The 17,120-nt window shown below is 37.8% G+C and overlaps 1 protein-coding gene across 2 annotated transcripts in view; it reads right to left on the minus strand.

Moving 5' to 3' along the window:
* Window positions 1–461: 461 nt before the first annotated feature.
* Window positions 462–17,120, minus strand: part of TBCEL (tubulin folding cofactor E like) — a 54,592-nt gene continuing 37,933 nt past the window's right edge. For both annotated transcript variants that reach the window (XM_090291909.1, XM_090291908.1), the window contains exon 8: window positions 462–780. In XM_090291909.1, the coding sequence (XP_090148035.1) occupies window positions 462–780 (319 nt within the window). The remainder of the gene's footprint in view (window positions 781–17,120) is intronic.

Raw genomic sequence — 17,120 nt, forward strand, 5'->3', positions numbered from 1 at the left:
AGAACAAGAGGGAGCAGGAGGGCGAGAGAGGAACTGGGAAAGGCGCTGGCCCTTCCTGTCAAGGTCCGTGTTTCCTGATTTAGATACTCTAAGGTGTCCTTATGCGGGGAGGCAGCCCCCCTGCCATCTTCACAAGCGTGTGCAAGTGGTGGTGATAACTAAGCAGTAGGCAGACCCTAGTGAGCACAGGAAGACGGTGGTCGCTCAGTCGTCCTTTCAGGGGAGAGGGCACACGGGCTGGAGATGTGGCCCGTTCTGCTAGCTGAGCCACAGAAGTTTTGGTAAAAAAGCCCCCGTCAGCCCCCTACCCATTCTAGGGGGAAGTATGCACACTCCCCCAAATCTAAACAAACAAAAGAAATCAGAACAAAAACAATCTTCTCTGCCATAAAGAAAACTGTGTGGAAACAAACGCCCCACAGGAAGTCCTTATGTGTATGTTTCTCCACGCCTGGTAAATGTTACTTTGTTTTGGATTCCACATAAATTTTATCTCCATCCCTAATACCAAAGGAATGCAATGCCCGAGAGCTGTACTTCATTTCCTCTGGTCCAAAGGGTGCTTCATGGTCAAAATAGTAGAGAAGCATGTTGCTTGTGGGTAACTGCACTAGACTTTTTAATTGTTTCTTTAGTTCTGCAACTGTCTGGTCCAAACGAATGCTCATTTCTTCCACCTGATCATTAAAATGGACTTCTACTTTTGCACTGCTCTGGGGTCTTAGATCCACTTCTGCCAAAGGCTCCAGCTTTCCATATTTTGTGATCAGTTCATGATACCTAGAAGGATAAAAAGACAGTGTCAGCACAAGCCTCTTTCAACTGAAGTACAAACATTTTCAGAACTACTGGTGAATTACCCTGCTACACTCAACATCATTCTAATGTCCTGTTCCAGTATTCTATCTGCCTACCTGATGACCACTGTGGGGTCTGTGACCTGATCGGTTGCCCTTTGGAAGTCACAGTAAAACCACAGCCTTGTGGACAGGTTTCTCCTAAGGACAGTCACCATGCCTGCTGTCAGTCATCATATAAGAACAGGCTTAGAAAGAAAAACAGAACCTTGAAGAGTACACACCACAAAGATTACAGATAGAAGTGGAATTTGTAAAACTTGCTTTCTTGGCTATGATCATAAAGAAGGGCTGCGATCTAACATATGTTCCATGGTGACATGTGGGAAGACAGAAGGAGGCCAGCAGTTCCCAAGCCCTGGGAAAGCTATAACTTACAAACAAAAACGTGTAGTTATACGTTGGCTGTTAACCCAGCTTTTTCAGTGATGCCTTATTTGTATGTTCCAGCCTAGTGTCATCAGCTACAATACAAGGAATTTACAAGGAATAAATTCTTGTAAAAAAGTGGTAAATGAGGAATACAAGTTCCTTGATCAAGGCAAATATAAAAATCGAAAGACCCAAAGAGGAAAATGAATTACAGAGATGTGACTAAGGCCCCACAAGGTCAAGTTTCCCATGTGGAAAATCTTGTTTCCACTATCAGCCTTGGAGGATCTAGGTCTGATTTTATTTAGGAAGCTGAGCAGTTTCTTACAGACCAGACAGGGAAAAATGCTGAAGAGATCTGATACTAGCTTTATTATAACCAAGACATACATAAGATTATACAATAGTCACATAAGATTATTCTCCTACCTTGCTCACCCTACTTTTGGTTTTAACTCAGTTAAATCAGTGCTATAATAGGGCTGGTAGGAACATTAAAGGCATAATAAGATGTCTCTGGTCAGAGATTGAGATAATAATTTCCATAAAGGGGAGCAGGGGGTATGGTAACATACTGTTGGCCTGATTCTTCTGATTTTAGAATCTTGACTCTACCTTATAATTAGCTGTGTGACTTGGAAACTCACTCAATTCTTTTGGATCTCAGTTTCCTCATTAGTAAAACTGGGATAATAAATTCTGCCCTTCCTACCTTATAAGACAGTTACAAGGATTATATAAAATAACAGGTGACTAGCACTTTGCAAGTTATAAGTTCATATACAAAATAAAAATATCAACCTTACATTCCTGCTGTTCTGGAACTTAAACATTATTAAAACAGACACACTCCTTAGAAAATATATAATTGAAATATATTTAGGTAAACCTTCTTGGAAAAGGTGGTGGTATGATGAAGCAGATTACAGAATCTTCTTCTCCTAGGGCGTGAACCCCAAATAGTACTTTTTGTGAAAAGAAATCACCAGCAGCAACTAATAGAAAAAGAGAGGTGTCAACCAAAGGTTGTCACCAATTCAACACCAACAAGAGTCCCCAATTCCTGGTGCGGTGAAGGGAGAGACTGTCTTCAGTTAAAAAAGCTCAGCTGTAGAACAGCCCAGGCATAACACAGCACCGAGAGAGCGGCTCAGGTGTCACAGCCCGTCAGGGCAGCAGTCCCGATGGAAACTGAGTGTGCGCTCCACTGACACAGAGGTGGAGCTGGCTTACAAAGAGAAGAGTGTCTGCACCCAGTCTGACTGGTCTGTTCCCACGTGAATAAGCTCTCCAAACAGCACTGTCCTGACTGGTCAGAATGGGCTGCTCTGATTGGTTGGTCGTGGAGGATGCAAATGAGGATAGAGCTGCACAACTCCAAATGGACAAGGAAAGTCTCCATCCTATTGGTCGAATTCCGATTCTCAGAACTGTAGAAGGCCGCTCAGAGAGCAAGGGCACTGTGCAGGAGGCCCGGAAGTCCAGGCTGCAGCTGTGCCCTGCAATGCAGTGGCATGAGAGGCCTCTATCAGCCGTGGCGGCTGGATTCTGGTTATGAATTTGAGCCCAATTACCACAAGAACTCCTCTTTGGCTGGTATATTCTTGGGTCAACAGGGGGAATAACCTTATTGCCATAATCTTGTAAAAGGAACCAAGATCTTAACTAGTGGTAAGCCCGTGGATACACGAATTGGATGAGGCTCCTCCTTATTGTTCCAACCTTTTCCCAGAATGCCTTCCTGAACTGCAAAAACTGGAACTGAAAACTACATTTCCCACACTCCTTTGCAGGTGAGATTCAGCTTCTATCAATCACATTCAATAGCCCTAAGGAGAGATATAATGGATCTAGCAGAAACAATTTGGGTAGAGGATTCCTAATTAGCAGGTTGCAGTTCAGGCAGTGTATTCCCAGCAGCAGCTAATGTGGTGGAATCCAGCATCAGGACATGAGCTTCCTGAATCTCTCCTTATATGACTCTAGCAGAGGTAGCAATGCCTTTGGTCAGCTGGTTCTGTGGTACTATTCTAGAGGCAGACCCATTCTAGGAGGACAGATCTTTCAAAGATTTTGTAAGTACTTTATTTCCTGTATTAAATTCCTTTCTTCTTAAAATAGCTAGTGTGAGGTAACGTCAGAGAAGGATGATATGAGAAATCCCCCTGATTTCTCCTCTTGAAGTTTCAGCAATTTGAACAGCTCTAACTCAACAAAGGATTCCCTGTTCAACACACAAACATGTCTGGGATCTGTGCATTGAAGCATCTAAAGGTGGGTAAGAGGAAGTGAAATGAAGAGGCAAGGAAAAGAAAAGGGCTGAGAAGAGCCACAGATGTAGCCCTGCAGCTGGGGGTTCAGGGTGGGGCTCAGCCCAGGAAGGGGTGCAATCCAGTTGTGGCTGGCACTTTCATATCAATATGCTAGTGATGGGCCACTCATACGTACATGCCTAGACAGAGAAGGAATCCATCAAATAACATGAATAACTAAGGTAGCAAGGCAGGTAAGAGAATGAAAACATCACCAGAAAACAAACTTAAGGGCATGGATATATATGATGTAAATGACAGAGAATTCGAGATTGCAGTTTTGAAGACACTCAATGAGATGCGAGAAAATACAGGTAATTTAGTGTGCTCAGAAAAAAAAACAAAGTACTTTACCAAAGAGGCTGAAACTTTAAAAAAAAAAAAAAAAAAAAAGAACCAAACAAATTCTGAAGATGAACTCAATAAAAAAGACCAAGAATGAACTAGCAAGCACAGGAAATAGAGCCAACCAGATGGAGGAAAGGATCGGTGATAACAAAGATAGAAATCTAGAAATGACGCAGAGAGAAGGGAGATGTCAGCATAAAATTAATAAAAAAGCTCAATGATAACTATCTGAACCCATCAGAAACAGCAATGTAAGAATAATAGGTATGCCAGAAGAAGAGAGGGAGAAGGGAATCTCCCCAAAACACAGAGAAAGCTAAATCCTCAAATCCAAAAAGCAAACAGAACACCTAGTTACCTCAATCCAAAGAGGCCTTTTCCAAGGCACTTTACATTAAAACTGTCAAAAATTAATGACAAATAATGAATTCTCAAGGCAGCCAGGTAACCTATAAAGAAATCCCATTAGGTTATCAGCAGAAGCTCTACAAGTCAGAAGAGTATGGAACCAAATATTCAAACTATTGAAAGGAATTACCAGCTAAGAATAATATATACAACAAAGTTATCTTTTAAATACGAAGAAGAAATAAAGACTTTTTCCAGACACACAGAAGCTGAGGGAATTTATCGTGAGAAGGAAATATACAAGGGAGTTATTCTACCTGAAACAAAGAACAGAAGGTCACAAAACTACAAGTGAGATCACCAAGAAAACTTACAGCATAAACAGGGATAATTTGTGACAACTACAACATGAAAGCAAAGAGGTAAAGGTGTGAATTTGCAAAGGAAGATGGAGATCAGATGCATTCAAAAGAAAAAGGACTACTGTATACACGATACTTTTTTTCATAAATCTAATGGTAGACACACACACACACACACACACACACACGGAGAGAGAGAGAGAGAGAGAGAGAGAGAGAGAGAGAGAGAGAGAGAGAGACACTGCTTAAAAAAGGGGGAGACAGAGGAAAGAAGTATGGAATACCACCAAACAAAATCAACAGACAGAAACACAAAGGAAAAGAACCAGTGGAGACTACCAGAGCTACCAGAAAACAAAGGATAAAATGGCTATAAAAAATCCTTACACATTAATGATTACCCTAAATGTAAATGGACTGAATTCACCAATAAAAAGGCACAGAGTAGCAGACTGGATCAAAAACCAAAACCCAACAATATGCCACCTTCAGGAGACAGAAACATCTAAGCTTCAAAGACAAAGTGAGACTCAACATGAAAGTGCAGAAAATGATTCTCCAAGCAAGTAACATCCACAGGAAAGCAGGTGTAGTCATATTTATATCTGACAAAATAGTTTTCCAGATAACAAAGGTAACAAGACAAAGAGGCACATTTTATGACAAAGGGGACACTACATCAAGAAGACATAACACTTCTTAGTATATATGCACCCAATCAGGGAGCACCAAAATATAGAAAGCAACTATTAACAGAACTAAAGGGAAAAAGAGTCAAAAAACATAATTGTAGCTGGGGACCTTAAACTTCCACTAACAACTTTAGATACATCATCCAAACAGAAAATCAATTAGAAAATATTGGCCTTAACACATTAAACCAAATGGACATAATTGACATTTAGAGAGCCTTTCATCCCAGAACATCAGTTTATACATTCTTTGTCAGTACACATGGAACATTCTCAAGGACAGACCATATGTTAGGTCACAAAACTCCCCTCAACAAATTTAAGAAGACTGAAATCATACCAAGCATATTCTCTGACCACAATGCTTTGAAATAAGAAATCAACTACAAGAAAGAAGTAAAGAAACCCATAAATATGTGGAGATTAAGCAACATACTACTAAAAAATGACTGGGTGAAGAAACAAATAAAAGGTGAGATAAAAAAAATAGAGAGATCAATGAGAATGGCAAAATGATCTAGCAAACCTTCTGGGATGCAGCGAAAGCAGACGAGGAAATTTTATAGCATTACAACCTATCTCAAAAACAAGAGAAATTCCAAATAAACAACCTAACATTACATCTTAAAAAATCAGAAGGAAATAATAAAAATTAGAGCAGAATTGAAAGAGAGAAAAAGACTATACGAAAAATTAATATTTAAAAAGATTAATAAAATTGACAAACTCCTAGCTAAACTCACTAAGGAAAAAAGAGATAAGAACCATATAAACAAAATCAGAAAAGAAGTTACCACAGACATCACAGATATACAAAGGATCACACTAGAATACTATGAAAGACTATCTGCCACCAAACTCAATAACCTAGAAAAAATGAACAGGTTCCTAGAAGTACATAGCTTCTCTAGACTGAATCACGAACAACTGGGGAACCTAACTAGACCAATCAACAGTGATAAAATTGAAACAACTATCAAAAACCTCTCCCCAGTATAAAAATCCAGGACTAGATGGCTTCACTAGTGAATTCTACTACACATTAAAAAACTATTTGATACCTATTCTTCTTGAAGCCTTCCAAAAAAGTTAAAGAAGAAGCAATAGTTTCTAACATGAGGCCAAGATAATCCTGACACCAAAACCTGGCAAGGATAATATAAAAAAAGAAAACTATAAATATCTCTAATGAATGCAGATGTAAAAATCCTAAACAAAATACTAGCAAATCAAATACAATGATGCATTTAAAAATAATACATCATGATCAAGTGGGGTTCACTCCAAGGGCACAAGGATGGTTCAACATATGTAAATCGATCCATGTAATATACCACATTAATAAAAGCTAAGGATAAAAATCATGTGATCTTATCAATAGATGCAGAAAAAAATCCATTTATGATTAAAATACTCAATAAAATGGGTATAGAAGGAAAATGCCTCAATATATAAAGGCCATATATGACAAACCCTCAGCCAGTATCATACTCAAAGGTGGAAACTGAAAGCTTTTCCTTTAAAATCATGAACAAGACAAGGATACCCACTCTTACAACTCTTAGCAATTAGGCAAGAGAAAGAAATTAAAGGCATCCAAATTGGGAAGGAAGAAATAGAAGTGTCAATTTTTGCAGATGACATGATTCTGTATATAGAAAAGACTAAAGACTAAAATAAATAAATAAATAAATAAAAAGGCCTATCTAAAATTATACTTAGTGGTAAAAGACTGAATGCTTTTCCCTAAGATTAGGAGCAAATCAAGAATGTCCATTCTTACCACTCTTAATGCAACATAGAACTGGAAGTTCTAGTCATTGTAACAAGGCATAAAAACAAAATATGTATTGGAAAAGCAGAAATAAATTTTTTTGTATTTGCAAATGACATGAAATACTTAGGTGTAAATCTAACAAAAGACTTAAAGGACTTTGTTGAGAATTACAAAATGCTGACAGAAGAAATAAAGAACAGCCTCAATAAGTAAGAGACATACTGTGTACATGCACTGGAAGATCCAATGTAGTAAACATGTCAATCTTCCCAAAGCTGATCTACGGCTTTAATAAAATTCCTATCAAAATCCCAAAAAGATTTTTTGTACACAGACAAGTTTAGTCTAAAATTTATATAGAAAGGTAAAGGCCCTAGAATAGCTAAAGTAATCATGAAAAATAAAGTGGGAAGAATCATTGTACATGATATTAAAGCTAATTATATAGTTACAGTAATCAAGACAGTGTGGCATGGTGAAATGACACAGAGATCGTAAGAACAGAAGAGAAAACCCAGAAATATGCCCACACAAATATACTCCCCCAACTTTTAAAAACGTTGCAAAAGCAATGCAATGAAGACAGGTTTTTCAACAAATGGTGCTAGTGCAACTGGACAACAAGAGGCCAAAAAAACAAAACAAAACCTAATCCTGACCTCTCACCTTGCACAAAAATTAACTCAAAACAGGTTATAAACTTAAATGTACAATGTAAAATTATAAAACTTTTAGGAAGAAAACAATTAAATCTTTAAGACCTTTGTCTAGGCAACGAGTTATTGATACTAAAAGCACAATTAATGAAAGGAAAAACTGATAAATTGGGCACCCATCAAAATTAAAAATGTCTGTACTATCAAAGTTCATGTAAAAAAATGAAAAGCTACATACTAACATGAAATATTTGCAAATCACATATCTAACAAAGGACTAGTGTCTGGAATACGCAAAGAGCTCTCAAACTCAACAGTAAAGAATCAAACAATCCATCCAAAAAACGGGCAAGAAACCATGAAGAGAGGTTTCACTGAAGAGGCTTTATGGATGGCAAATAAGTACATGAAAAGATGTTCAACATTTTTAGCCATTAGGAAAATTGAAATTAAAACAATAAGGTATCATTACCCATCAATCAGAACGGCTAAAATATAAAAATAGTGACAACACCAAATGCTGGCAAGAATGCAGAAAACGCAATCACTTTATTGCTGGTGGGAATGTAAAATGGTAGTTTTTATAAAACTAAACATGCAATTGCATACTACTCAGAAATGGCACTCCTGAGCATTTAGGCCAGAAGAATTAAAATATATGTTCACACAAAAATCTGTACAAGAATATTCATCTAATTTGTAACGAACACTGAACTCAATCTAGATGTTCTTTAACAAGTGAATGGCTAAACTACATATACCATGGATACTACTCAAGAATAAAAGGCACAAACTAGTGATATATGCAACAATTTTGCTAAGTAAGAAAAAAAACAATTCCAAAATGTTATATACTGTATAATAATATTTATGGAACTTTTTTGACAGGGCAAGATTTTAGAAATGAAGATACGATTAGTGGCTGCTGGGTGATAGGGATGGGAGTGGGGAGTAGGAACTTCTGCAGTTTAATATCACAAATGGACAGAAAAGGCCTTCTTTATCTGGTTTCTTACTTTAAAGGGACTAGTTTCAAAGTTTCAGTGTGAAATATTTTGATATGAAATATAACTTCTGCTGTAGGTTTTTGACAGGTTCCCTTCATTCAAGTTACGGTAGTTACTGTACATGGATCTGAATGTAAAGATGAACTATTCTACATATTAGCAAAAGTAATAAATACATAATCAACACAGACAAAAAAAAACAGCATACTTATATACATCAACAACCAATTAGAAAATAGTGAATGAAAAAATGATTGTATTTAAAATAACAATAAAATGTAGAAGACATAAAGAAATAAATTTAACAAAGATGAGCAAGGCCTTTGTAAGAGAACAGAAAAATTGCTAAAGGACAAAAGAAAGCGTCTCAGAATGAACCCTTTGAGTGCCATGAGTAATTGCTAAAATTCGTGTGAGAAATGCCTGGCTATTTTGCTGAGAAATGCAGTTTATGAAAAATGTCTATGAAAACATTATTCATAATAATTTGCTGAAAAATTCACAACCTATATAAATACATTCTTTTTTGTAAGGAGTGTTCTTTGATGCAATTTAGCAAAAAATTTATTGCATTAAAATTATTTTATTATAAAATTATTTTAGAAAAATAAATTCTTTCCTTCAATATAGCTTTTGAAGTATAATATATGGCATAATATAAAACCTACAACTATAATTTGAGAAAACACATAGCAACATGGATAACAGGCAAAAAGTATGCCAAATATTGCATACATTTTTGGGAAAAAAAGAAAACTTCATAATGTACAAAAAAAAAAAGGACACAAACAGCATTCACACACTAGAGATATATATCAATAAATATCAACAGTAAAAACGGTTTATAAACAAAATGCTAACACTATACCATAAAGCAATGAAAATGTCCATTAGCAAAAGCTTCCTTATCATGCACACTGCATAGTTTCAAAGGCTATTGCAAAGATAAATGAAAAGGACTGCATTTAAAATGTAAGTAAAAATTATAACAGAATTAATGTCAGTATTTGAACAAGCATAAAAATTCGAAATTTGGATCAACATGAGAAAAAGTTATATCAATATATAACCTGAGGTACAAAAAAAGAGAACAAAACATAAAATACGAATTACAGTCGTCCCTCTCTATATTGCGATTCACTTATCGTGGCCTCACTGTATCACGGGATTTTTAAAAATATTATATCTAATTATTTATCGCAGATTTTTTGCTCTATCACGGGATTTTGCAGAACTGTACATGTATGTTGTTAAAGTTACGTAGGTTTAAGAGTGTAGAATATGTTTAAAAACATAAGTAGTGTTTATAAAAGTATGGAAAAGGTTAATAAGGGACTGGAAAGGTTAATAAGGGACTGGGAACGGTTTATAAGTGTGTGGGAAGGGTTTATAAAGCCTTAAATATATATAAATGCTAAACTAAATGTAAGGTTCCTACTTCACTGATGTTTACCTACCGCGGGGAGGTTAAGAACGTAGTACCCATGATAAGTGAGGGAATACTGTATTCCATTGTTATTTACATCTATAGCCACTGAAAAGAGTCGCTGGGAGCGACGCTGGCACTTTTGGGAAAATTTCTCAGTGTTGCTTACAGTAATGTTGGCACTCAAAGGGCTGAATGGAGATATCCTATGTTCACAGATAAGAAGACACAACAGCATCAAGATGTCAATTCTCCCAAATTAGCAAGTGAATTTAATGCAATCAGAATCCAAGTTACAGTAGGATTTTTGTGGAACTTGATAAGCCAACCCAAAAGTTCATAGGAAAAATGGCTTATAATAACGAAGGTATTCCAAAAGCAACAACAAGGTGGGGAAACTTACCCTAACTGTGAATCCAGGCTAGTAATTTAGCAATTTTGTAGTGGTACAGAAATTGACAAATATACCCACAGAACAGAACAGAGTCCTGCAACAGAACCATGAATGCATATAAAAAATAAGATATATGACAGAGGCGGCATTCCAGATCAGTAGTGAATACCAATTATCCATATGGGGGGGGGCAGAAGAGGGGACACAAATAGAGGGGTCTCTATTTGACACTATAGAAAAAAACAGATTCCAGGTAAATCCAAGATATAAATGGGAAAATAAGAAAAAAACTCAGGAGATTATTTTAAGTGATCTTTGGAAAGGAAAAGATTTCTTTAATAAGATGAAATAGGAAACAATAGAGGATTGATACATTAGACATTCAATTTTTACAACTTTTCAAAAAAATACAAAGTGAAAAGACCAGATTGAAAAGCTACAGACTGAGAGAAAACATTGCAATGCATGTTGACAAAGAATTATAAAGTTCTATTTTATATTTTAATGGCTATATAAAATATAATAAGAAGACACCAAGGATACACATCACATTTTTGCCAGTGGTTACTTCTTGGAATAAGGAACAGGCTAAGAATAGATGCAAAAAGATACTTGAATCTTACCTGTAACACTGTTTCTTTTAATTAAAAAATAAACTTGAAGAGTAAAATATTAACAATGATCAGTTCTGAATAGTGTGAACATGAATGTTTGTTTTATTATTCTCAGTATTTTTCAGGATTTTTATTAATTCTAAAAAGTAAACAAAACAATAAAGATAAAACTGGCCCCCTGCCCTCGGCAAAACACAGGTTCCGACACTAAAGACAATACCACTAAGAGCACGGTTTGGGAGGACTGGTTCTTACTCTTTCTTCCCTTTGCAGGTATATTCAGATTCTCATATATAATTCCAATCAAGATTAGGAAGGCAGTCTGTCTTCTGCTGGGCTGGGAAAATGGCAAGAAGTCAAAATAAAGCCCCAGGTAATTGGAATGACAAAGGCTGTAAGCAACAGGGGAAGCTAGCGTTTCCCAGGCTCTGCAGGGGCGTCCAGGAGAAAGCCCCCCTTTGTCTCCCACAGACCCAGGCTGAATGTGAGCCGTGCTGCGTCAGGGCCCTTGTCAGAGGATGAGGGAGCCTGGCAGCATGGAGAACCCCAGGAGACCCGTGTCCTATGGAGGAAGGTTTCTTCACAACAGCAAGTCCTCTGTCTGCAAGGAACAGGAGGTAACGGATGAACACAGCGCACTAGGATTTCTCCAGCATCCAAGACAAAATAAGCCTTCACTGAAGTGGTGTCCAAATACAGGCTGCTGCCCTGCTCTCACAATAACACGGAGATACAATCAGCTCTATTGAGAAAAGCTACCAGTCTCAAGCAGGAAAAAACTCTCCATATTTTAAAAAGCATACCGCTAACGACTACCAAAAAGCATCTGAGGAACGCCTACTATAATCCTTGACGCCCTAAGCAAGAATTTCCCAGGGCAGTTTCGGGGTTCCTCGGGACAAACCACAAGCAAAGTACCAGAAGAGGAAAAGCAAAGAGAAGTCTTTAAAAAAACCTATCGCTGGCTTTGCCATTCTGTCTCTGACCACAGCATTTCCTCCTACCAAGTAAACTGTTCACTGGAGCTATGCCTCTTATAACTCCTTTTCATGAAAGACATGTTAAAGACTGAAAATAGTGACACCTCAAATCAATGACTTTTCTTCCCTCCACTATCCTCAAAAACAAAAATAAATCATTGAATCTCAAAAGACACATGATACTTTGATTTCTAGAAATCTGTTTCTTTTTAAAACTATGACTGGGTATTAGTTAAGTACTAAATAAGCAATTTAAATTCTAACTCTCAGAGGAAATGAAGAGATAAAACAAACATAAAAGGACGAACTGATAAATACAGGCAACGTGGACAGAGATCTGATAAAGGGCGAGGCAAAAATAATAAACAGGTATACTTTAAGTTGTACCAGACTCATAAATGCAGAAATTTCTTCCTCCCTAAATGATACTTCTACACCCTATGAGAAATCAGGGCTGTAAATATATCAGAAAAAAAAGTAGAGCCTCGCATTGTGTCTTCCAAGGACTACAGATTCTGTAGTGAATGCAGTTCTAACGTGTGTGCCTCTGTAAGAGATGGGAGCAACCTCCAATACTAGTCTGCATTACGGACTAGGTCTCTGGGTCTTTCTCAGCTTGTCCTTCTAAATGTAACCCAAAACCTGCCCATGTAACTTCCCCACTGATTTCCCAGAGCCTACAGGAAAACCAAAACCAAAACCAAAACCAAAACCAAAACCAGTCTCCTGGCATGTCCAAGGTCTTTGAAGGACTGCTCTGGCCCCTGCCTTTCTCCCCAGAATATTCTGCCACACTTTCCACTAAACTTTTCAGTCAGAGAACTGCTCTAGTTCACTGCACATACAGAGTTACTTCCTACTTCTGTGCCTTTACTTCCCATGCACTCAAAGCTGCCTGGAATATTCTCTCCTAACCTTCACCAGACTGCCTCACTCTCTAGGAATCAGCACATCCTCCAGCAGAGCCAAGGACCCACCAAAGGGCGCCCAGAGCATAATGTGAATGTTCCCCCTACTGTCAGGCTCTGCTCTAAGCACTGAGGTACAAAACGGCAGTTCCTGCTTACAGAGCCTGACGGGATGGGGCCGGGAGGACAACAGCATACAAGAGGTGTAAGTTCAGCATTGAAAAAAAAAAGTAGGTGTAAAGATAAATAGGACGCTCACGGGAAGAATCTCTGATAAGGTTATCAGCTAAGGAGGGAGCCAAGCAGTCCTCAGTGCATTCCAAACAGGGAAAAATGCAAAGGCCTGAGGTGAGAGTGTGTGTGAGGTATTTGAGGAATAGCAAGGAAGGTTTGTTTTTTTTTGGTTTGTTTTTTAAATAATCTTGAGTTCTCATAAACTGGTTGTTACAGAATAGGCTGTAGCAAGCAAGGGTAGATCCAGGGAGCCCAATTAGAAGGCTACTCTAATAATACAGAAAGGGGATGATGAAGGCTTGAACTAAAATACATGGTAAGAAGTAATCAGATCCTATATTGTGTTTGAAAGAAGAGCTGAGAGAAAAAGAAATGGACTAGACATAAAATGAAGAAATAAAAAATAACGCCAAGGTTTTTTGCCCCGAGCAACTGGAAAAATGGAAAGATGGAGGAAAACGTGCACAGCAGCAAGTGGTGGAGGTGCAGGCAGACCAGGGGAAGATAAGGGAGGGTGTATCAACAGTTTGATTTTGGCCCTGGCCAGGAGGCTCAGTTGGCTGGGGCATCAGCCCATCAGAAGAGGTTGTGGTTTCCATCCCCAGTCAGGCCACTTCTGGGAGGCAACCAATATCTATCTATCTACCACCACCATCATCATCATCATCTCTCTCTCTCTCTCTCTCTCTCAAATCAATAAACATATCGTTGGGTGAAGATATTTTTTAAAAATTTGGTTTTGGACACATGTTTAAACACCCACCTAGGAGATAAGTACAGAAGAGCAGAGACCAAGGACCAAATCTGGGGGTAACTCAATTTTTAGACGTTGGGACCAAGAGGAGGATCCAGCACAGGAAATCTATCTCTGGCTTAACCCAGGTGGCAAGCATTTTGAGAACAGACACTACTCTTTTTTTGTTTTTTTTATCTCTACCTTCAGGCCCAGCACCTCTTGGTCCATAGTATGTATTTAGTAAAAAAATTAAACTGTCCTTTAAACCTAGACAGAATCTAGCGTTATTTTCCTGGAGAGTCCAAAAATTGAAATGTGATCAGCCCAGTGAGGACATCTTTACAAATATCTGCATTGCACACTGAACATATTCTGAAATATGTTCGTTAAAGACCAAGACTCAGGAAATGGAGATCTTTCATTTTCCGTTGTTCTACAAAGTAAATAAACATAAGGGTGATTGGCTCAGGCCATTAGTACCACACACAGCCACAGAGGCAGGGCTGACCCACCAGCTTCGCCTATCAGCACAAGGCACTGAGGACACTGAGCACCTGTAAGAAATTACAAAATCTTAGTAAGTATGTCTCCTTTTGGTCCTATAAACATTTTATTCTGTTCATCATAAAAAGTGAAAGGATTTTGTTTTATTCTGAGAGGAATAGAGAACACGTAAATTTTGTATCATCTTTAAAGTCTTCTGTAGTCAAATGACTAATCACATGGAAACAGATGTGTGTGAATAACTAAAGTGATTCACAAAATAACTTTCCTACCAGAAAGAACATTGATTGAACTGATCGGAATGGCTTTTTATTCATGTCCCCAAAAGACATTTTGGCTAACTTGTCTTACTCACATCTAAATTGAGTAGAGGCGTTTCATGTGTAAGGACACATGCCAGGAGAATGAAAGGAGGAGGAAAAGCTCAGGGGACCTAACAACTAGGGGAAGGATGATGCGGAAGTTAGAATTTGCAGGAAAATCAAGTTATACCTGATTTTTTTTTTTTTTTTTTTTTTAATTCATGGTCAAAATGAAAAGGAATGCTTTTTCCAAAATAAATGGTACCTCCAACCTACTTGGGAACAAAAGCTCAAATGTCACTCTGTATGGAACCCAATTATCCAGAGACTCCAAATTTTCACTGTTCACTAACTATACACGGTGATATTTTAGGGAGAGAACATCCATATAATTTGGAAGAGATGGTAAGTACAGAACTAATACCATGTTTATATATCACTATTATTAACTCATACTACATGCATTTTAATATAAATCCCACAGCACTTGTAAGCCATTCCCTCTTGCATCAGCATGAATGCTTTTATAGTTCATTCTTAAGTGCGTAACAGTTGCTAACACATCACAATAGCTCAAAAGTATTTGCTGAGTAAATAGGTAATTCCACAAGGGGAGTTATAAGAAAAGTTACTAGGGAGTAGGTATAATAGTGGAAATATGTCAACTTCGGCTGTCCAGCATCTGAATACCCTTCTGATTTGAGGGAAACAAGAGAGATGAGAGGCACTTCCCACTACAGAAGCTAAACAGAAATAGATATTCTCTTTCTCCATTTGCTGAAAGCTGGAGCATAGAAAGGTGACATAAATCTGTCTGGTGTAGCTGGAATTTTACATCTTCGGATGAAATGCAAAGCTGCAAGGTCTAACAGATATTATTCACAGCAGATAAAGAAGAGTCAAGAATTCAAAGGCACGACTGTAATGCCTTTGGGCAGTGAAGTCTAGGAGCTTGCGGACTGTCCCGTGGCTGGTGTAGGAAGCGTACTGTGCGCACAGTAAGGCACAGAACTTTCGGCTGTGCCTGCCCAAGTCTAATTCTCTAATCTTCTTGTCAACCCTGTGAGCTAAATCCCTACCCTGCTTCAGTTGGCTGGAGTTTATTTCTGTTCATCGAACGAAGAAACTGGTACCTCAGGTAATAAAAGGCAGTTTGGGATTGGTCTCTGGCCTATCAGGGGCAAGTGAATAGCATATCAGTGCTCATGGAGGGGATTCTGTGAGTCTGACATGGAGAAGTGAAATACCTGATGATCATCTGCAGTCACATGGAATGCTTTAGGAAATTGCTGTCAAAAATAACCCTATATAAGGGCACCGAGACTTCAAGACAATGAGGTAGAACATCTGCTTTTCTAAGGGCACAAGTTAGCTTAAATACAGAGAATATTAAGGTCAAACCCATATAAATTTAGACCTAAGGCACAGACTGAAAACCCATGTACCTTTAAAAAGAGGATCTTCCTCTCTTACAGCAAAAAAGCTGAGGTAACTCTGAAAACAAATGTATCAACTTTGATGTTCCATGTTGCTGAATTACAGGTCAGTTAAATTTGTAAATTTGCATCCCTAATGACTTTCTATAGCAACTGGAGCATTAATTACAGAGAAAGGGATGGCAGGGAGAGGGAGGGGGGAGAGAGAGGAGCAGCAAGAGAAAGAGAATATGAATGAGAATAAACAGAAATATTTAAAAAATAGTACCACTGAATTGGAATGGAAGTATATGGGAGGACTTGGGGGTATCCTGACTCCTTAATCCTCCTAGTTTCTAGCTGGGTCTAATGAGGCTATTTCTCTCTTGTCTGAAAAGGCAGTAAAAACCCCCTGCCTGAGGGAATTCCCTTGTAAGAATAAACTAATTTCCCATTTGCCTCATCCTTCCACTACCTGAGAGTCAACCATCAGATCATAGCATGCTGTGTGGGTTTAATTGCAAAAAACAAAAACAAAAAGAAAAAGCAAAAAAACACAGGAATCTCAAGACTTTGGTCATTTATATAAACAAAAATATAGAAAATATGTATAGTAATAGATTCAGAGTATGCTGAACAAGGAAGGAAAAGCAATTTTAGATCTAGCTGATTTTGTTGATATAGATAACATTAAGAGTGATTCTGAATTCAAAAAGCTAGTTTCAGTGGTTTGGAACCATTTAGAGAAGATCTAAATTCTTACCTAGTTTTGGCTGATTAGAAATTAAGACTCAATATGGTCTAGTCTAAACAAAGTTGAGCTGTCACAAATTCTTTGGGATAATATGAAAGAAGGAATTAAAACATTCAGCACAC

The sequence above is a fragment of the Furipterus horrens genome, unplaced genomic scaffold, assembly GCF_987537825.1.
Source record: "Furipterus horrens unplaced genomic scaffold, mFurHor1.1.pri manual_scaffold_11, whole genome shotgun sequence".
Classification (NCBI taxonomy): Eukaryota; Metazoa; Chordata; class Mammalia; order Chiroptera; family Furipteridae; genus Furipterus; species Furipterus horrens.